Source organism: Callorhinchus milii, unplaced genomic scaffold, assembly GCF_018977255.1.
Source record: "Callorhinchus milii isolate IMCB2004 unplaced genomic scaffold, IMCB_Cmil_1.0 Scaffold2, whole genome shotgun sequence".
In the NCBI taxonomy this organism is placed as follows: Eukaryota; Metazoa; Chordata; class Chondrichthyes; order Chimaeriformes; family Callorhinchidae; genus Callorhinchus; species Callorhinchus milii.
In genome coordinates this window covers 50,222,982-50,246,722 of record NW_024704743.1, presented here as the reverse complement: position 1 = coordinate 50,246,722, position 23,741 = coordinate 50,222,982, and the positions used below count along the sequence as shown (strand labels likewise).

At 45.3% G+C, this 23,741-nt stretch overlaps 1 protein-coding gene across 1 annotated transcript; it reads left to right on the top strand.

Annotated features, from left to right (window-relative positions):
* Nucleotides 1-638: 638 nt before the first annotated feature.
* Nucleotides 639-22,759, top strand: ube2ql1 (ubiquitin-conjugating enzyme E2Q family-like 1). The gene is made up of 2 exons (XM_042332521.1): nt 639-1,502; nt 21,340-22,759. Exons 1-2 carry the CDS (start codon nt 702-704, stop codon nt 21,469-21,471), a joined length of 933 nt encoding a protein of 310 aa, XP_042188455.1. The 5' UTR covers nt 639-701; the 3' UTR covers nt 21,472-22,759.
* The last annotated feature ends 982 nt before the right edge of the window (nt 22,760-23,741 follow it).

The window sequence follows — 23,741 nt, the reverse complement described above, 5'->3', positions numbered from 1 at the left end:
CCTACACCCCCACTCCCCCCCTCCCCCCCACTACACTCCCCCCCCCACTACACCCCCACTCCCCCCCACTACACCCCCACTCCCCCCCCACCCCCCCCCCCCCTCCCCCACTACACCCCCACTCCCCCCCACTACACCCCCACTCCCCCCACTACACCCCCACTGCCCCCACTCCCCCCCACTGCCCCCCACTCCCCCCCCACTACACCCCACTCCCCACTACACCCCCACTCCCCCCACTCCCCACTACACCCCACTACACCCCCACTCCCCCCCCCCACTACACCCCACTACACCCCCACTCCCCCCCACTCCCCACTACACCCCACTACACCCCCACTCCCCCCCACTACACCCCCACTCCCCCCCACTACACCCCCACTCCCCCCACTACACCCCCACTCCCCCCCCACTCCCCACTCCCCCCCCACACCCCACCCCCCACCCCCCCCCAAAAAAAAACACCTCTCCAGGGAATGACCGTGACGGACCGCTCTCCGTTCGCTGTTCCCACCATCTGAAGCAGAGGGAGAGGGGACGGGGCGGCGGCGGCGGAGGAAGTGCTTCATAAAGGAGGGCTTTTTATTAATATTATTATAATTATTATTATTTAACGAGAGAGAGAGAGAGAAACAGCCCCCTCCCACCCCCCCACCCTCCTCACCCTCCTCACCCCCACCATTGCTCGGCTCGGCGCCGACATGGCGACTCTGCTCCGCAAGATCGGTCTGATTCGCCTCCACGACAGAGACACGGAGGGTCCGAAGCACCAGGGCTCCCGCAAGGCGAGCAAGAGCGGCGGCCAGAAAAGCAGCAGCAGCAGCAACAGCAAGCAGTGCAACACCCCGAGCAACGAGAGCATCGTGCTGCAATCCGACCTGCACCAGCAGCAGCAGCAGCAGCAACAACAGCAACAACTTCAGCAGCAACAACTACAACAACAGCAGCAGCAGCAGCAGCAAAGCCACAAGAAGTACGAGCCGCCCCCAGTCACCAAGGACAGCGGCAAGGACAGGCAGCAGCAGCAGCAGCAGCAGCAGGCTGGCAGCAAGGTGCCCCCGGCCAGCGCCAGCAGCACGGGCGGAGGGGCCGTCCCGGGGCAACCCCCCAACAAGCAGCACTGCGCCCAAGTGCGGAGCCGCCGGCTGATGAAGGAGCTGCAGGACATCCGCAAGCTGAACGACCACTTCATCAGCGTGGAGCTGGTGGACGACAACCTGTTCGAGTGGAACGTGAAGCTGCTGCAGGTGGACAAGGACTCGGCGCTGTGGCAGGACATGAAGGAGACCAGCACCGACTTCATCCTCCTCAACCTCAACTTCCCCGATAACTTCCCCTTCTCGCCGCCCTTCATGAGGGTCCTCAGCCCCCGCCTGGAGAACGGCTACGTGCTGGACGGAGGCGCCATCTGCATGGAGCTGCTCACCCCGCGGGGCTGGTCCAGCGCTTACACCGTGGAGGCCGTTATGAGGCAGTTTGCGGCCAGTCTGGTCAAGGGGCAGGTAAGAGCACCCCCACCCCCGCACACAGCACCCCCACCCACGCACACAGCACCCCAACCCCCCGCACAGCACCCCCACCCCCCCACACAGCACGCCCACCGCCCCACACAGCAACCCATCCCCACACAGCACCCCCACCCCCCCACACAGCACCCCATCCCCACACAGCACCCCATCCCCACACAGCAGCCCATCCCCACCCCCACACACAGCACCCCATCCCCACACACACCACCCCATCCCCACACACAGCACCCCATCCCCACACACAGCACCTCATCCCCATCCCCACACACAGCACCCCATCCCCACACACAGCACCTCATCCCCATCCCCCCACACACACAGCACCCCATCCCCACACACAGCACCTCATCCCCTCACACAGCACCTCATCCCCACACACAGCACCTCATCCCCTCACACAGCACCTCATCCCCATCCCCACACACAGCACCCCATCCCCACACACAGCACCCCATCCCCACACACACACAGCACCTCATCCCCATCCCCGCACACAGCACCCCATCCCCACACACAGCACCTCATCCCCATCCCCACACACAGCACCTCATCCCTATCCCCCCACACACACAGCACCCCATCCCCACACACAGCACCTCATCCCCTCACACAGCACCTCATCCCCATCCCCCCACACACACAGCACCTCATCCCCACACACAGCACCTCATCCCCATCCCCACACACAGCACCTCATCCCCATCCCCCCACACACACAGCACCCCATCCCCACACAGAGCACCTCATCCCCATCCCCACACACAGCACCTCATCCCCATCCCCACACACACACAGCACCCCATCCCCACACACACACAGCACCCCATCCCCTCACACAGCACCTCATCCCCACCCCCCCACACAGCACCCCATCCCCACATAGTACCCCATCCCCACACAGCACCCCACCCCCGCACACAGCACCCCATCCCCACCCCCGCACACAGCACCCCACCCCCGCACACAGCAACTCATCCCCACACACAGCACCTCATCCCCATCCCCACACACACACACACAGCACCCCATCCCCACCCCCGCACACAGCACCCCACCCCCGCACACAGCACCTCATCCCCACCCCCGCACACAGCACCCCATCCCCGCACACAGCACCCCATCCCCACACACAGCACCCCATCCCCATCCCCACACACAGCACCCCATCCCCACACACACACAGCACCCCATCCCCGCACACAGCACCCCATACCCACACACACACAGCACCCCATCCCCGTATACAGCACCCCATACCCACCCCCGTATACAGCACCCCATCCCCACCCCCGCACACAGCACCCCATCCCCACACACAGCACCTCATCCCCATCCCCACACACACACACAGCACCCCATCCCCGCACACAGCACCCCATACCCACACACAGCACCCCATCCCCACATACAGCACCCCATCCCCGCACACAGCACCCCATCCCCACACACAGCACCCCATCCCCACACACACACACAGCACCCTATCCCCGCACAAAACACCCCACCCCCACCCCCGCATAGAGCACCCCATCCCCACCCCCACACACAGCACCCCATCCCCACACACAGCACCCCATCCCCACACACAGCACCTCATCCCCACACACAGCACCTCATCCCCACACACAGCACCCCATCCCCACACACAGCACCTCATCCCCACACACAGCACCCCATCCCCACACACAGCACCCCATCCCCACACACAGCACCCCATCCCCACACACAGCACCCCATCCCCACACACAGCATCCACCCCCACCCCCGCACACAGCACCCCATCCCCGCACACAGCACCCCATCCCCACACACAGACTCCATCCCCGCACACAGCACCCCATCCCCGCACACAGACCCCATCCCCGCACGCAGCACCTCATCCCCACACACAGCACCCCATCCCCACACACAGCACCCCATCCCCACACACAGCACCTCATCCCCATCCCCACACACACACACAGCACCCCATCCCCGCACACAGCACCCCATCCCCGCACACAGCACCCCATCCCCACACACAGACCCCATCCCCGCACACAGCACCCCATCCCCGCACGCAGCACCCCATCCCCGCACGCAGCACCCCATCCCCACACACAGCACCCCATCCCCACACAGAGCACCTCATCCCCACACAGAGCACCCCATCCCCACACACCACACAGAGCACCCCATCCCCACACACAGCACCTCATCCCCATCCCCACACAGAGCACCCCATCCCCGCACACAGCACCTCATCCCCATCCTCACACAGAGCACCCCATCCCCGCACACAGCACCTCATCCCCATCCCCACACAGAGCACCCCATCCCCATACAGCACCTCATCCCCACACAGAGCACATCCACCCCACCATCCCCTCACAGCACACCCCTCTCCCCCCCCCTGCCCCCCCCGGTTATCTGATGTCTTCTTTTATTTTCCTCAATGCTTTTTATATGAAAAATACATATTTCCTGGAAAAATAAAATAAAACCACATGTGATCGTAAAATCTAACTGCGTGTTGCCGATAGACTATTGGTGTTTACCTCTGCGCTTTCCTTGTGGATCTCCCTCCGGCTCTGGTGATTGCCAGCAGCAGAGCGAGCGGGCGGGTTGCGCCGGGTTATTTAATTGCTGGCGAAAACATGTGGGAGATTGCTATGGGGAAGCAATGGTGCGGCAAGGATTAAAGCGTGATCCTGCATTTTAATAGTGCTGAGCTCCCATTTTAGTTGGTGCCAGAGTGATCTCCTCTCTCCACCCCCATTGTAAATCATTGGTGGAGTATAACACCCCCCACCTCATCCTCTTCCACCTCATCTTCCTCCACCCTGGCTTTATATATTTCACCCACGAAATATACAGTTAATTCACTTTACAGTACATTCTGTAAATTGCTTTGCAATGTCTCAATGATGTGATAGGTGCTGTATTAAATGCAAGGATTATCATTATTATCTCACCACTGCAATTTATTATTAAGAAGGAATGCAATGATGGGGGGAAATTTACTGATAAATGAATTAGTTGCATATTTGGCCATCCGTGGAAAAAGTAGTAGCAACCCTAACTGCGTTTCTACCCCAGGTTCTGCAGCTGTACAGTACAATTATAGTGTTGTTATTGCTTCTGTGATAATTCCCAGGCCTCCTTCTAAAGAACATGTACAGCATGTATGCTACTCATGAGTTTGCTCATGGTGAGGGAAACTGATCATTTATGTCTCTTGGAACTGAACAGCCGACAACTTGTGATGTTCTCAATTGCAAAAAAANCCTTAAACCTGTCAAGTCGCGTCATTTCAAACAAAGTCGATCGAATTGAGGCTGTATTTCTTTCAAATGAAAATAGTACGATTTTTAATTAAGAAATACGAGCTGCACAAACAGTGCACACCAACACATGAGAAATAGAAATTTTCTGCACAGAAAAAGAAACATTGAGCCCACAGTGGTTGTGCCACTGGTGCATGGTTTTCTAAATCCCCTTATTTTAGTTATCCAATTTTGCAGCTCTCTATTTAATATTTTTGTTATATTCTGCTTATGTATGGTTTATTTTGCGAGTATTGCACTGGCGAAAAGACTGGGGAGTTGTTTGTCTAAATATATCCCCATTTAAATATATCCTCCTAATCTGAGAGGTGTAGATTTCAGTTCAGCACCAAGAAAAAATATTTTCAGCTTTCAAATAAAATCCACGTCACTAAATCGTTAACGGCAGCATTGAAATGAGGGAGACATTCAAGATTGGTTTACTGTACTTTACATCCTCCCAACTGTGGTGAACTGGATTTTAGTAATATAAATAGCATGGTAAGAAGTGTGAAAAAATGTGTTTTAATACTATATTAATTGAAATGATTTGATGTACAGTATTTTGAACAGGGTCACTGTGTAATTGTATACACTTTACCATAATGACAGTCAATGTAATTGCTGATAAGTGATTACAAATTGGGCACGTCACCAGTTTGACACAAATCAAACTTAGATATAGCGACTATGAGAAATTACTTGGCATCAGAGAGAGGTTGGCCACTACATTTTATATTGGCAAGTGAAAAACATTATTCTGTTCAGCTTGGGTTAATTTGTCATTTGAAAATATAGAATGAAACCCAAATGAGATTTGTTTGTTTTTTTGGACCAGTTCTGTTAATGTTGCAGTTCAGTCAGGTACCAAGATTGGTTTCATTGGCTCAACAATAAATTGCAACAGAAATGTGTATTTTCTTTTTTTAAAGTACGGAATTGTATACGAATAGTTAATGACAACCAGTCAGCTTCATTAAATTAGTGAAAATACAGCCATTGACACCATCTCCAAAGCTAAACCATTTATTATTTATTACTGTACATTTAAACACTATCTCAGGGGATTTCCAGCCATCTCCCCCTTGTTATTGGTTATCAAGATTAATGAAGGTAAGAAGTGAGCACAGAAACGTGGTGGACTCATATCTTTCTCCAAGAGCTTGTTTCCGCAGTTTGACCACAAATGTAGACAGCACTTTGTCACTGCGGCAATGAGATGCTTACTTTTCGTCTCAGCAAAAGTGTATTGGTATCAAATCCTATTCTTCTCAACTGAACCCCTTGTAAAATTGGGGTAAGGAGAGAGAATAAGAAGGCATTTCAATGTGGAAGCAATGTATTACACATCCAGGTCTGTGTTTGCTTTCTACTGTTTCACAAAGTATGAGTGAAGGCTACGAAAGATGTGTTTACGAAATTGGCATAGAATATTTAGTCAGCCATGAAATAGTCAGGAGAATTAAATTCAGGACCACACGTTAAAGAAATATTCCAAAAAATGTCATCTTTGTCAAGGGTACAAAGAACTCCACTCCCTTCATAAGTGCATTGAAAAAAAAGATGCAAATTGAACGGACACACACATGCAAAAAAATGTATCATGACCATATTAACCCTCTCTGCAGAGCGGAATTCGTCACGTCACTGGAGTAAAGCACCATGATGTTACATCAGGGGGAGTTCTGCACAAAATGTCTGCTCCCAAGCTGTCTCTAAATCACAACTCAAACCCACAAATCACAGTACCAAAGGACAACTGAGAGATTTCTGCAAGAGTTCAGATATAATCTTTTGCACTATTTAGGATTAATATATGTGACCATTTGGGTAGTCACAAATCTTTAAAAAGTTCACATTTAATAATAATAATGTAATAATAATAATTTTATTGGGCAGGATGCCAATGATGGATTAGGTGTTTCTGTTGCATTGATTTTCATATGCAGTTGAGCATTTTTTTTTATGTTTGTTCATTGTTAAAGATTATCAGATTTTGCCATCTCATTAACGTAAATACCAATTAAATTAGAAATATGAGCCCTAGAGAACAGATGGAAAAATTATGATTTCTCAGTTTTCCAATTACTCAACATGAGCAAGGAATCTCTTCCGAGCACTCCTCGCTCTCTCGTTCTCTTAAATATCAATCACTTGTCCAGCAGAACTGGTATCGTATTCTCAGCAGCACATTCAATGTTTGGAGGAATAGAGTCAGATTTTGTCACTGCTAACTTCACCTTGTTACACCTGAATTGATACTTATCCACAACTTTCCTCTATGTCCTCTGTGCTGGAGATGCTTTGTTATTTGCTTAAATTCTGTGACTCATAGTCATTTTGAAAACTTTAGTCATGTAGTTAGTTGCCAGTGGTCGTTGGGTGATCTATTCATTCATTAATAGTCATTTAGTAACTATCATCCTGTAGGGATGACTAGTCAACACATACCAAACATTGCATGTTGTGGAAACATTTTATTAAAAACTGTATGGGAATAGAGTTCTCTGCAACTCCACTTTGCCCCTTCCCTCTCCACCTTCAAAACCCACCTTAAAACCTATCTATTCGACTGTGCTTTCGACCAACTTCCCCATGCCTTCCTAAGCTCCCAGCCCCTCCCTAGTTTGGGCTTCCAGGCAGTTGTGTGAACTACTTTGGGACTTTGGGACAAAAAACATAACACAGCAGTTGATCTGAAAAAGCAAGATCTTATTGTTTATTAAATACATCAACCAACAAAAACTTACATTTATACAATGCCCTTCATGCAGAATAGCATATTGGAGACCTGGAATAAAATAAAATATTAAATAGTGTATCTGGGCACCCTGGTAGTACCTGCCACATAACCAGATGGTGGTGAGTTCGAGTCTCAGGGTTGCTATCACTCAAGTTTTGTCTGCTTCTGATTGAGAGTTTAGGTCTCACTAGTTCTGAGGTGAGGCAGCTGAACAGCGTGACCTGTAGTGGTGGGATGTCCTGCTTTGCACAAACCAACCATTGGGTTCCAGTCAGTAACTTCAGTGGTAGAGCTTAGCACAAGCATAGCCTTCAATGAGCTGAGTGACCTCCTTCTGGACTGTAACCTCCTTGGTTCACAGATTGAGGCTGTCACAGTCGTCATAGAACAGCCACTGGTGCTGAATGTGGCAGGTGGTCCCACGAGAGGAAAAAGAGGAAAAGGTTGTAGAAAGCAGTGACAGCGCATATCTGTGATGTACTCGTAGTGCTAAGTCCTAATGAATTTGTAGTCTCTTCAACGTGATGAATTTTAACCAACAACAATTAACAGGTCAGAGAAATGATTCACTGCTTTCCTTCAAGACACACAGTAAAGTCCTGTGAAGTGCTTTGAGTTGTTTTGGCAATATAGTAAGCCACCATTTGGAATGCAAGGACTATGTCTTGATGATTTATAATAGGAAATGCTATTGCTCACACCTTCCAAGCAGCTCAGATACTGCAGATTTCAGCCAATTGTTACAGCAAACATTTGAGATTTTTTTTTGGTGGGGGGAAGAAACTTATCCCAAAGCATCACATTTTAAAAAAAATTGCTTGAAGCAGTGGACAAAGTTTAGGATCAAATTTTATTTTTATTGTTTGATTAGTATGATCCAAATAACGTGTCATTACACTTCAGTGTTGGAAATCTGTGTTATGTTGTATATATATCTGTGTGTACATCAATATATATATCCGTCTATACTTGTATTATGTAGTGGTATAAAGTTAATATTGGTACTACTGTAGTTGATAATACAATTTTGATAATGAGACTTCCTTTCTAAAAGATATTTTAACTTCCCATCTAATGCCTGAACTCTGAGTTTAAGACCATAAGACGTAGGAGCAGGAGTAGGCTATTTGGCCCCTTGAGCTTGCCCCACCATTTAATAAGATCATGGCTGATCTTCTAACCTAATTCCATTTAGACGCCCTATCCCCATATCCCTTAATCCCTCTATCGTTTAGAAATCTATCAACCTCAGTCTTGAATATGTTCAAGGACTGAGCATCGACAGCTTTCTGGGGTAGAGAATTCTACAAATTCACTACCCTCTGAGTGAAGAAATGTTTCCTCAACTCAGTTCGAAAAGGCTGACCCCTATTCTTGAGACTATGACCCTTAGTTTTAGATTCTCCAATCAGGGGAAACAGTCTCACGACATCTATCCTTAAGATCATCTCTAATTCTAGAGAATATAGGCCTAGTTTACTCAACCTATCCTCTAAGGTCAACTCCCTCATCCCAGGAACCAACCTAGCCTCTAAGGCGAGTATGTCTTTTCTTAAATAAGGAGACCAAAACTGTGCACAATATTCTAGGTGCGGTCTCACCAAGGCCTTATACAGCTGCAGCAAGTTTGATGAATGCAGATTTCAAAGTCCATTTCCCTCCCTATCCCATGTCCCGCTTTGTGTATCAGATAAAACACAAATGCACTGTTTTTCACACAATATACTGAAAACAGTTCGAGGAAGAGTTGGCTTCAGGCAGAATTCCCAAGTTCTGCGCCACAAAATATCTTTTAATTTTAGCCTGAATGTTTTCCAAAGTGAGTTTCAGAATTTTATATTTTGATGCATTCGGGGCCTTAGGTCCAGAAGCTGTCAGTTATCTAGTCCAGATCAGCCTTTTTTGGTGCTTGTTTGTTCATGTGTTTCACATGGTTTATTTTGGATCTACTGTACTTGGTTACAGAGCATCTTGTTACTGGGTATTGTATGATCCCTATTTGAGGACAGTTGATTCTACAATGTTTATCGTTCTGGGTTTGCATGGGGCTCAACTTTACTTTGACAATTATGGAAAACTTCAAATTAAAAGTTTAAAAAAGTTTCTCCTCATTTCCTCACCCTCTGCTGACTTTGCAGAGGAAAATAAAGGAGGGAATCAGTATATCTACTATTCCTTAACTTATTTGTAGTCCCGGAAGAGACAGGAATATCCCGGAAGGCCTTTTCCTCATGGGGAGAGAAAGGAGTTGCATCAGTAGTTATTTAGAATGTTGGAGAGGTTAATAAAACTGCAATGTATTAATTGATAATATATTGAACTACCCATTCGTCAGATTTAGGAGCATGAAAAAAATATGGGTCAAAGGCCTCAACACAACAACGTTTATATAACATCCTTCATAAAGGAGAGCGTCTTAGAGCACTGCCCAGTGGTGGAATTGGACGCCGAACGTGCAATGATGATTAAACCATTTGGTCTGTGATAGGCCCTGTTCATCCATTGTCCTTTCTTGATTTTCTCCCTTCTTTAAAATGCTGGCTTAAGCTAGGATACAACTCCACAAACACTCGTTACTCTTAGTACCTCACCTATGTGACCCTTCTTCATGCAGACTCCTAGAAAGTGAGTATTTGTAGTATGGCAGCCATAACTACACGCATGCAGTTTCTTAACAGTTGCCAGCAGAAATGAGAACCATGGGTGATTTTACCCCTCTCTAGACAATGGTACTTAAGCTGTTTATAATATCCCACTGATGTATTTGCTGACATCAGTTCAGTCAACACAGACCAAGGATAAAACCTGGCACTTTCTTGATCTGTATGGTTCTGGTTCCATACTGGGAAGTGCTCTATATTCACATCTGTCCTTATTCCATTAAGTTAAAATCTAGCTCAGACTAAACGTATCTTTGCTCACTGAAATCATAATAGACCTATGAAAATCTAATTTGAGCAGGTTCACTCCAGTTCCTGGATAGCATGAGTTCACAGCATAAAAAAGTGACCATAGTTAGGTACTTAATGACACAACAGATCCTAATATACAGCAATGTCTAGTGAGATTTCTGAATAAGGAAACAGGAAGTACGCCAGTCTCTTCCCTTGGGAACCCCATTGCCATGCAGTTTTACTTTTAGAGTAGCTTTCCCACGGGTCAGCGAGATGTGTGTTCCATACTTAAAGTTACCAGAAGGAATCCCTACTTTGAGAAATCCTGTTGGAAAATGATACATATTGAATCCCACAAAACGTACATGATGGAAATTGCTCAGTTCCTCAGTGATGACAATCCTCACTTTGATAAGCTCGAAATTCATCACCTTTACATAAATGCAAGATATCTCTATGTAACCTCAGGTTAAGCCTGTGTGCACATGTAGATGGAAGTTAGTGATTATATTTCCTCTAATGTATATTATATGAAAGAAGAGAGTTCAGCTGGATAAAACTGTGATAAGAACAGAAGTTCCATAAATTTAATCCGAGTGAATACAAAACCCAAACTGGAGAAATTGTCCAGGGGACCATGAAGTAAACCAGATATATCCATTAGCCTGATTCATGCTCCCAACAACTCTGATTCTGCAAGTGATGGTTACATTTTCTAGCTATTTGCTGTTGGAGGGCCAGTTGGTGCAACAACAACAACAAGTTACATTTGTAAAGTGCCTTTCATCCCAAGGAGCTGGATAGTCAAGGGTTTAACTGGTGCACTGCAGTTTGGCCCTAACAGCTTGGGGTCAGGAGGGAGAAAATAAACAGAGTTTCCGTCCTAATCACTATCCAGAACTCCTGCTGGAGATACACGTGCAGAAAGAGGAGGGTGTGGGGGTGAGACCTGGGGTAATTTGTGATGTTCTGCCCTCCCTGCCCCATAAATAGCTAGCTGATACTCATTGTCTGGGAGATGACATGAATAATAGCCACTTAGCAGGTGCTGGTTCTACCCACATTATAGGAAAAAGGAATAAAAATAAATGAGGGAGAGGAGGAAACTGGAAGAAAAAAATTGATGAAGCAATGTTTTTCTTCTATTTTTGCGTGCAAAGAACAGAGAGCAGGTGACTAGGCAATTAGCAAAGAACATGTGACAAAACCATTTGGAATTAATAATAATAATCCTTGCATTTGTTATAACTCCTTTCACTTCAGGAGGACGTCTCAAAGTGCTTCACAGGATTGAATGCAAAGTGCGGAAGCTGTGCAGTTTGTAGGGGGAAATGAGTTGCACAGACAGGGAAGCTATATGCGAAACGTCCACTCTAGCATTTTGTGAGAATGTTTTGGAATGGTACCTTGGAGTCGAACTCCTGAATTCAGCGTGGGGTAGAAGGGTTTCTCTGCAAAAGATAGAGAGCAGTACTTGTCACAAAATGCTTATGTTTCGCAGCCAGGCACAAAGTACTTTATCTCTGTAAAGAAGAGCACCTTATCAACCTCATTGTCGCAGTGCAGCAGATCTTGTGCTTCAGACAGACATGGAGGTTTGGCTTAAACACTGGAAGCTGATGAGAGGCACCGATGCTCCAGTGATGATCATGTAAAGGATCACCAGCCTGTCAGTCACTCCAGTTCTATAGAAGGGACGTATGCCATGTTCTCAGCAAGTCTACTTGGCTTTGGACTGTACTAATCCCAGGAGCAAGAGATGCATTTTCATCTTAACGTTTGACGGATAAGATTGGAATATTCCTTGTTGCGAGTAAATATTGGCTTTATAGAATACTCACAAGAAAGAACAAACTTTCTTGTACAATCTCACACCATTATCAGCTTTTCCAACATCAGCACCACTCATTTGGACCAGTACCTTAGCATTGAGATAGTCAGCAATATCATGGCTTAATTGATCGCTTCAGTATTGAAGACAAAATACCATTTGCTTCCCACTCTTGATTTCAATCTATATCTGCCTGCAGTGATTCAGCTATCACAGTCTTTGTAGGGGAAGGGGTGGCAGTCATCAGCTAGGAGATTAAGATCACTGTTTGATACTACCCTACAGGGTAATGAGAAACTATGGAGCCAAGTATACTTTATTGAATGACTGTTTCACAAGGCCTTGCATTATGAAGGTGTGCATTCATTATTATAACCCACTTATCATAGAACCGTAGAATATTACAGTACAGAAGAAGGCCATCCGGTCCATCACGTCTGTGTTGGCTCTTTTAAAGAGCGATTGTCTGAGTCCCATTTATCTGCTCTTTCCCCATTGCCCTGGAGTTCACAATCTATCTAATTTTCTTTTGAAACCTATTATGGATCTGATTTAAAGGACCACCCATTATCTACAAGAGGCCAGCTTCCCAACGAAGCTGGAATGCCAAATCTGGCTGAAGCCTTTGGAAAATGTTTACATATTGCTTTGACTTCATGCTGGACACAGAGGCAATTACTCCATGTGAGAGTGAAGATGATGGAAGTTGACTGATTTCCACTGAAGCCAAACTGATGCTTTGATTAAATTGTTACCACAGCTTCTCATTCATTATATAAGTTCTGTTCCAATCGACAGCTGGGATATTATTCTGACCTTCCTGATTGATTGAGCTTTAATGTTTGTTATATAAACAGATGAACTGGGAAAGCAGAAATCTACTTAGTCCAGGCTTTGAGAAGGACTGAGAACGGGGTCTTTTCATTTGGCAGCATTTCCTGAGATCCCTCTGAGGGAGACTTTCAACTTTCTTGTGTCTCAACTTAATTTGGTTAATTAAGTTCCACATTTCAGCAAATGTTTGACATGTGACTTTGGATTCTAGCTGACTTTTAGGAAATAAATTCAACAATTCGTCCTTACCTAATTAGGTGTTAATTAACGCCATCAGGTAACCCATCCTTCTACGAATGACAGTACAAGTGAACCCAAAGTTAAAAATAAGTTTGAATGTATCCTGTGAAGCATTAGATGGCACAGGTTTGATCTTCGATTTACACCTATGTGATGACGGCATTTTTTTACATCGGAACATGAAGAAAAATCATCCTGAACCTTAAGCCCTCTAAACTTTAAGCCACTTAATATGAGCTGTGTGCAAATTAGCTGCCATGTTTACAAACAAATACAAAGTCACTAACTTTTGCAGTAAAATCCTGTGAAGTGCTTTGAGACATTTTAACAAGGTGATAAAGTGCTATAATCTCTTTCTATATATGTATATATATCATTTCTCGTTGGGTTCAGGAGAGTTTGGAGTTTGCATATTCTGTTAGCTACTATCTGCAAGCAATGTTTAAGCTGCCGTTGACCTTGGTGCTCCTGCCTGTAATTGTTCAACATGCATGACGTGATATTTACACGCATGGTGATCACTACACGCGATTGGAGGTTTGCAAAGTGTATTCGCGTTCATGTAAACTCATGTTCATTGCCTCCTTCCGCCGCGAGTGCCACGCTTAGCGTCAAGTAATTAATGTAGATTAAGCGGTTTGCCAGCTTGGCTCACAAGTGAGAGACCCAGGTTTGATTCTCGGCAGGGTGAAACCTTAGGCAAGTTTCCTTACTCCACACGTCTTGCGTTTACCCAACAGTAAGTAGGAACCTGATTATTGCTTAATTGGTGGATCACTTTCTGGGGGCAATAATACCTCAAAAAAAATATTCGGTCATTCAATCCACGACTGTTTGTGGGACACTGCTGTGCGCAATTGCCTATTGTGTTTCGCCCACAAAATACACATTCATTCCACAGTATATTGTGTGAAGCGCTTCACAGTATATTCTGTGAAGTCTCAATGACGTGAGACGGCGCTATATCAAAAGCAAGGATTATTATTATTGTATATCAATGCAAGGATTATTATTACTATAAATCCCCTGTTCAAATCTATCATGGAAAAGCATGAAGGAGTATTGCTATTTAACCAATGATGTAGCACATCTTTTAGTAAGCTAGGCCATAAGGCTCCTACAATTACAAATAGACCACTCGGTTTGTTAAGCTTGCTCTCCTATTTTATTGTTCCATTGCAGGTTTTCATCTTTTTAATGCTTTTTTTGCATTTTCTTCATCTTCCTTAATAACAGGGGTTTGCTCACTACCCTTCAAACCCCCACACTTGTGATTATCCACTTAAAACCAGTCAGAACAATGAGTAAAATTTAGTTTCAGTTTTACTGAAATGTTTTGCATCATTGCCTTTCACTGATTGGCCATCCCACACCACCCCAACTCCCACACAGACTTGACTCATGTTTGAATTGTTTAGCAGGGGGGCTGGGTGCAATCCTCTTTATAATATAGTGAATTCACAAATACCTATCAACCTGCTGCCTTATCTCTAATTTACGCTTTCTTGCCAGGGTGCTGGAACATTTCATTGACACCCAACAGCAGCGGAGAAATTTCACCCGAGTCTAACATTACCCAATTTATGCAGCATTTCTGAGAATTCGGCAAATTATTGGATCCAAGCTGTTATTTTTTGAAGGACTTACAGAAACTGATTGCAAAATTAAGCCTATATTTAAGAAGTTTCCAACAACCACCAAAAAATTACATTTGTATAGCGCCTTTCACGTCAGGAGGATGCCCCAAGGTGCTGGAGAGACAGAGTTACGGATCCGAGTTGGGGGTCGGGGAAGGTGGAGGCAGGGGGGGAAGCAGGGAAATCAAAAGCACAGTTGAAGAGGAGGGTCTTGAAGATGGGCCTTGAAGGTGGCGAGGGAGGGGACGAGGCAGAGGGACTCCGGGATGGAGTTCTAGAGGGTGGGTGCAGAGTGGTGGAAGACCCACCTGCCAATAGTGGGGCGAGCGAGGTGGGGGACATGAAGCAGGCCGGAGCCCACTGCACCGAGGGAGCGAGCAGGATGGTAGGAGGTTCGGAGGTCGCAGAGGTAGTGGGGAGAAAGACTGCGGAGGGCTTTGAAGGTGAGGACTAGGATCTTGAACTGTATCCTCTGTGTGATGGGAAGCCAGTGGAGTCGGGCAAGGAGAGGGGTGATAGGGTCACGGAGCCTGGTGCGGGAGAGGACGTGCAGCACGTGTTGGATGATCTGCAGCCTATGAAGGGAGGAGTTGGGGAGGCTGACAAGCAATGAGTTTGCATAGTGGAGCCTCGATGTAATGAAGGAGTGTATGAGGGTTTCGGCGGTCTACGGTGTGAGATAGTGGCGGAACCGGGTGACGTTGTGGAAGTGGGGGAAGGCAGAGCAGGTCATGACGCAAATGTGGGGTAAAAAGGATAGTTGAGGATCAAACATGACCCCAAGGTCCTGGACTGGCTTAGTAAGGTGGAGTGTGCAACCGTGGAGGTGATGCTGTCAGCGCCTGAGGTGAGGAGATGCTGACGGGAGACAATCAGGAGATCCTCAGTCTTGTTGGTGTCAACTGAAGAAAGTTGGCTCTCATCCAGGACTTGATACTCTGAAATCCTACATAAATAGAGTAAATCTAGACTCAAGTGGAATTTCTCCCCCTATGTTCCCATCTCTCTCATTATTCCATATTTGAGACCATCCGGTCAGGCTTTCGAACCACCCACAGCACTGAAATCGCCCTTTTCAAGGTCAACAGTGACATTCTGTCAGTCCGTGACTAGGGCTTACTATCTCTCCTACTTGAATTCTCTGCTCATGCCTTTGGCACTGTTGACATTTTCCACCATTCTCTGTGGACTGCACTTCCATGACTCTATTCCTACCAGCCACAGGGACATCACTACATCTCCTACAATCCCTTCTCATTCTGTGACCACACAGTCACTTCTGGTGTACACGAGTCCACCACCATTGATCCTCTGCTTCCACTTGCATTGGGTTAGCTTCCATATGCATGTTTATGATGCCCTACCCTAGCTCTCTCGCTTTACTCAATACCAAGAATGTTATTGTTCTGACTGACTGCTATCTGACATCGATACGTCAACATTCTGCAGGTGAACATCAACAAGACTGAAATCTTCTTGCTTGGTTCTGGCAGCACTTACACATTCTTGGCCCAGATACCCTCAGCCTCACTCTCCAATTCCTCAATTCTAGAATACTGCTCCTATATTTGGGAAGGGCGTTCAGTACTTCTTTGCATAGCTAGGTACCATGCTAATCTGCTTTATGTGATCCCTTAAAAAATCTTGTGGTGTTAGTTAGCATGAGGAGAATATCATACCCTGGGGTAAATTACCTGTTTCTATAACAGATTTTGGATGGGTTCATAAAGGTGAATTATCAGCAGATGGCAGAGCTAATCATTGCTAAAAGCAACTATCATTTCTAGCAAAGTACTTTTATTCCAAGCACTTAAAATGTGTTTGATTCTAAATTTAACTTGCAGGAGCTTAACTTCTGCTCATGGCATTAGGCTGCCCCACGACCAGATACAATGCAATGTAGTCTATCTTATAGGGACAGTGGTTAGGGTGCATATAATTTTGTTTAAGACTGATCCATTACAATGATTGACAAATAACTAGATATAATAGGCACATCAAGAGCAAGAGATAAAGGGTACAAATGTTTAAATAAAGGTCCTGAATAGTTGCATAATGTATGTTCACACTCCATATGGATGAACAGTTGTTAGGTTGCCAAGAGGAAAAGCTACCCATGTTTGAGACAAGATCTTGGACTGGAGAGCATGAATCTGTTCTTCTCTCTCATGTGCGTGCCAAGATCTGGAACTCCATTGTGTAGTGATCAGTCTGTGTACTGTGACTGCATAGCACTCTAGTGCTCTACCCTCCTGGGTGACCAGCCAACCCCCCACCCCAAGCTCTAGATCCATGAAATGATAGTCTCCTCTTTTCTGATGATTGTAAACATATCTGGCCATGCTGGACCTGGCCAGTAGTACAAGTGCACATCCCAGACAGACCATATATATGCACAAATGAATCATCTCACTCAGATCCATAGGTTAGGAGCAATTGTGGGGTGTTGTTTTCTTGATGGGATCAAAGCACATTTGGACCAAAATGCCAGTCGGCATTATGCATAGCGTCTTTAGCATTGTCAGCCACTAAAGCTTCCTGTTATAATCACCTAACCCAGTCCGGTATTTCAGCCCGAGAGCTTTTCTCTGTATCTGTGCATGCTACACCTGACCTGGATGTTTCTACACTAACAATGCTTGCCAGGAATTGTTTCACTGACATCCCCCAGGAATACAGAACATCACTAAGAATAGAATATATTTAAGTGAATGGCATTTGTGTTCAAAAAATGAAATGTTAACCCCCCCCCGACCCCTTCCAAAATAATAGGGTCAATTTTATGGTGATTCCGTTAAGAAATATTGCATTCTTGTTTTTTAAAAAGAATTTGTATTTCTAACTGTTTGTAATATTGTATCCTCAATCCTGCAGCCTCTATTCGCCTGTAGGTCATACAGTAACAGAGGTGACAGTGAGTCAATCACATACAACCCAGCAGACAGGATTAGACTGGAGATGGGTATAAGCACACTCTGTAGAATTACCAGCATAACAATATGACAGGCTTGACAGGATTGCAGAGTGACTGAAGCAGTCATCTGTATTCCATTTAATACTGTAATAATTTGACATTTTAGCATTTACCTTGGCAGTTGAATCACTATTCTATTGTTAATAATATGAAAATAAGGTAAAAGCCATGTCATGTAGGCCCTTTGCAGTCTGTAGGAAGGGAGAGAGTGGTGCTAATGGAGTTTTTTTTAAAAAATAATTATTACTGGGGTCTTTTAATAATTCTGGATGAATAAAATCAAGCATGCAATGTTCTGACCTAGTGTATTGCCAGACTCCTTAGTGAGTGACTCCCTGATCAGTGGACCCTTTGACTGACTTGGTGGGCAGGCAAGCGAATGAGCACGTCTTATTCTCTTCTATTTGGTAAATGTATTGGTCTGAGTGGTGGCAGATTAGAATGGGAGCATCGCAATACAGAATTGGTCAACTTATCAATAATTAGAGACTCAAAATAAACTGCAAAATACCACAAAAGAAACATGAAGTCAGCAGGGATGACAACAACAACAACAAGTTGCCTTTATGTAGCTCCCTTCGCACAGGATAGTATCTTGGAGAGCATACCCAATTAAACCCATAGAACCATTGTTATTTATGGCACAGAAAAAGGTCATTCAGCCCATCATGTCTGTGTCCGCTCCCTGAAGAACAATTTTTTTAGGCCCATTTACCTGCCCTTTCCCTTCACCCCTGTAGCTGACTCTTCTTAAGATGTTTGTCTAGTTCGCTCTTGAAGTCAATTCTTAGTGACCCAACCTGTGTGCTGTTCTTCCTGCCTATGGAGATGGACGCTAAGTTTACCATAAAATGGTTCTTTCGTCACCTTCTCAGCAGTCCTGAATATTGGCTGTACTAGTTCTCATTGTTTAACTAAAGTCCATATCCAACTCAGTTGCTAAAATACTATAAGTTTACCTTCAAATACAATATAATTTACATTTATATAGCGCCATTGATTGCACACCAATCACGGAAAGTTAGTCTGCAGGTGTAGCAGCAATTAGGAAGGCGAACGGTATGTTAGCATTCATTATGAAAGCATTAGAGTATAAGAGTAGGGAAGTCTTGCTGCAACTGTATAGGGCCCTGGTGAGACCACACCTGGAATACTGTGTGCAGTTTTGGTCTCCTTATTCAAGGAAGGATGTACTTGCCTTGGAGGGGGTGTAGCGTAGATTTACTGGGTTTGTACCAGGGATGAAGGGGATGAGTTACGAGGATAGGCTGACCAATTTGGGCCTATATTCTCTAGAATATAGAAGAATTAGAGGGGATCTTATAGAAACCTATAAGATCATCAAAGGGCATGATAGAGTAGATAGTGGGAGATTGTTTCCCCTGGTTGGAGAAACTAAAACCAGGGGTCACAACCTTAAAATCAGAGGTCAGCCCTTTCGCACTGAGTTGAGGAAGAATTTCTTCACTCAAAGGGTGGTGAATGTATGGCACTCACTATCCCAAAGGGCTGTTGACGCTCAGTCCTTGAACATATTCAAGACTGAGATAGATAGATGTCTTATTGCAAAAGGGATTAAGGAATATGGGGCTAAGGCAGGGTCAGGTTATTAGCTGGAGTTAGATTAGAAGATTAGCCATGATTGAATGGCAGGGCAGGCTCGAAGGGCCGAATGGCCTATTCCTTCTCCTACATGTTATGTTATGTTACGATACGTTTTTTTCACAATGGTAGGACATCTCAAAGTACTTGAAACATCCTAATATGTGATTAGCATCCAAGTTCTGTGCAATGAGCAACACAAACTAAACTCTTTCGTGTTTGTTGCTTGTTCTCATTGTGATCTGTCATGTATAGTTGTAGATGACATTTTAGAAACACTACACAGGACAGCACAATATTTATCCTGCCACAAGTTTGAAAACAGAATTATTTAAGGACTGGTAGCTTTACAAATTATCGTTGGAGAAAATTTTGTTTATTTGCAAAATATTTTTTGCGAAGCTTTGGAGATTATCTCTGTTCTAGTGTAGAGTAAGAAATTCTGTCTCAGCATATTGAGTTATATTTCGGGTCTCATCGGTTAGGCCAAGGAGATCCAACTTTTTGGCTGCCGTGGGCTGCATTCCCTACTTAGGAAAGGTTCACGGGCTGCATTTGGCCCGAGACCATTGCCACCATTCCAACTTCCACTCCCTCCCTCCCTGGTGAACGTCCTCCCAGGGCAGCGACAGGAGCTGGTGGTTGGGCCTTTACTGCAGTCTGTCAGGAAGGCAAGCGTGTCTCTTACCAACCGTGTCCTTAGCAACCAACAGCTGGTTCCTGCCACTGCAGATAGTGACCCGCACTTGGGAGAGAGATTGCAAGAGACAGGGATTGAGACAGGGGGAATAGGGGAGAGAGAGAGAGAGAGGGGTAGAGAGAGGAGGGGGTAGAGGGAGGAGGGGGGGGAAGAGAGGCAGGGGAAAGGGAGGAGCGGGAGCAAGCTGAGAGGGGAGGGGGGAGAAAGAGGAGAGGAGCGGGGAAGAGGAGAAGGGAGAGAGAGGAGAGGGAGAGAGGAGGGGGGAGAGAGCGTAGAGGGAGGGGGAGAGAAAGAAGGGGGAGGGGGACAGAGAGAGGGAGGGGGAGGACACTCTCTCCTCACCGCCCTCTCTCTCACGCACTCTCTCTCTCACTCCCCTTCTCACACACTCTTCCCTTTCACATTCCATATCTCCCTTCTCACACTCCATCTCCCCCTCTCAATCACTCTCTCTCCCCTTCTCTTTCTCTCTTCCCTCTCTCTCCTTCTCTCTCGCACACACTCTCCCACACACACTCTCTCTATCCCCTCTCAAACTTTATCTCAGTCACCCTCTCAATCACCCTATCTCAATCACCCGCCTCTCTGTTTCTTTCTTTCCCTCACATTCACTCCCTCCCACCTCAAACTCTCTCTCTCCACCTCTTACACTCTCCCCCTCTCCCACCCTCTCTCAATCGCTCTGCTCTCTCTCCCTCTCTCAATCACTCTCATAGTCTCTCTTTCACTCCCACATTCTTACCTCTCACATGTATACACTCTCTCCCCCTTCTCTCTTCCCCCTCTCTCTCTTCCCCCTCTCCTCTCTCTCTCTCCCCCCTCTCTCCCCCCCTCCCTATCTTTCCCCACATCTCACTTTCCTCTCCTTCCCTATCTCTCCTCCTCCAACCAACAGTTCTCCTTATCATTTATCCCATGGCTGTTGTAAAATAGCTGCCATATTTGCCTACAGAAACAGTCATTAAACTTGACAATAATTACTTTATTGATTTGCCGTTTGATGTAAAAATGTTCTTTCATTAGATACTGTGCTTCTTTTATCTGACACAGGGACGAATCTGCAGGAAACTGGGGAAGACAAAGAAATCCTTCACCCGCAAAGAAGCAGAAGCAACGTTTAAAAGTTTGGTGAAGACGCACGAGAAATATGGCTGGGTTACTCCTCCTGTGTCCGATGGTTGAGCCACAGAGCTCCCAATGTCTGCAGCCCCAAAAACACTACCATCTTCTCAGTGCTGTGTACGATCCATTCTTTCTATTTAAGCTTCAGTTAGACATGGTGACACAAAGGAGACATTTAAGTTATTTATGAACGGAGATGTTTACGGATAATCGCCTAAAGGGATTTCTTTTTTGTGATGGGTTGGGGTGGGAGGGGAGGGGAATGGAAGACTTGTTTCGACGACGGATTGAGTTCACCTGAATTCGGCTGTACTGCATTGTGTTTGCATCATTTTCCCATCCTACTGCTTCTCTCCATGCTGGTGGTAAACAGATCAGATAGACCTTGCATTTGCCTCGCCACTCATTTCAACTCGAAGTGAAGCAGTTAATATTTAACACCCAGGGTGACAAGTAGTGGTTGACATTTTGCTGTGCTGTTTTTCACAGGTCAATGCAACTTGAAGATTGTAATTTCTGTGGAGCTGTGCTCTATCGTGGCTAAAATTAGAAGTTCTACATGTCGTGTAGCTGCTCATCGATCACTGAAAGCAAACTGTTCTCATTTGAAATCCAGTGAGATGAAAGTAGGGAGGGGGAGTGTGGGGTGGGAGGGTTAGGGAACGTGTTCCAGCATTGCTTAGTATTGATTGACATCATTGTGCATTATTTATGAAAACTGTCTCTCACAGTGATCACTGCTGTCTTTCAAACCACAATCTCACAGGGTTAATGTGCCTATGTGGTAAATAAATGTCAGGGTTAATAGTAGAATTGTACATCAGATGTTTGTCAGAGTAAAGGGAAAGCAACATGCTCATGATAGATTGTAGCGGAGTAGCTTTAAGATGCTGCAGAGATGTTAAATGAAAAAAATCCTGCGTTACATAACATGTCTTAATGATTCAGATGTTTCAATTCTTTCTGTATCTGCATGTTTAAGGACTCTGTGGTTGGTAGTTTTCAAGTTTTCTAAAAGAATGTCGCTATCATTTGTTCTGTGTCAAGAGCTGTTACATTTTTGTCAAGTGGTAATGACATTTGTGTTTATTTTCTGTTTAATTTATTTGTGGTTTGCCAAATGCGTAGCCTTTTCAGCATGTGACGGGTATTCTGACTGAAAAAAAAACCCTCAATGAACCAAATTTGATAAAAACTGCGGGTGATTTTCAATCGCGCAAACGTTGGTGTTTCTGTACTTTTTTTTTGGCGGCCAGGTATTTGAAAAAAAAATGTAAAAGGCAAAGAAAGATGAAAAAAAGAAGAAAATATCATATTTGACAGCAAATAAATGCTCTTTTTAACCTGCTCCTGGGTGTGACTTATTCTTGAATCCCACCTTGCCTCTGAGAAATAGTTGTAAGAGTATGTCCAGATCATGCCATAGCTTAAAGATTTCTGCGTTTGCATTCAGGTTGGCTGCATTGCCACATTAACTATCATTCAAGTACAGAGCATTTCTTAAAGGCATGAAACAACAAACTATTGCTTTCAGTAAAATAAAATGGCCCTCAAGCCATAAGGCAGATGCAATTCATAAATGAGTGTTGTGACATGTAACTTAATTAACCACGGTCTAATTTTTTTAACCTTTTGAAAGCTATTTTCCTTCTCTTTTCCACCCTCCCAAGTGTTTTGCAGATGAACGGTTTGGAAGTCTCTACCAGTGTATTCAGCCACAGGTTGGAGTGCAAGAGCTGGCCTTACTGAAGCCATACAGTTTAACTACCTCACTGAGACAGACCTGATTAAGATTAGAGACTTGCTCATCTTATATACAATTGCATGCGACTCTCTGCATTCTGTTGTGTCATTGTGCTGTGCCTCTGCAGTACCTTGATGAGCCACTTCGGCTGATTTACCAGGGAGATCTACAGTCTGGTGCCTGATACATGATATGTCAAATGGTTTGTGGGACTATTCGATTTGCCGACAAAACAGTCACTACACCATGACAGTAATTACTGTGAGGCACTTGAAGAAGTTTTAATGTTTCTAAAATGTTCTCTTGGAACTTAGAAGCGCCAATCTTTCTTACCTTCATTACATTTACATCTCTCTTTTCCAGTCGCACTTTGTTCCAGACACAGGGAAATATCTATACATCTGTGGATCTCTCAGTCTTGTTTGGATACTTTAAGGCATGGTGATGGTATTCCGCAAGTGTCAAGAGACCTGACTGACCAAAACAAATTCAAATCTCACCAAGTTAATCTTGGATTTCATAGACTCATACAGCACAGAAAGAGGCCATTCGGCCCATCGTGTCTGCTCCTGCTCCAAAAAGAGCA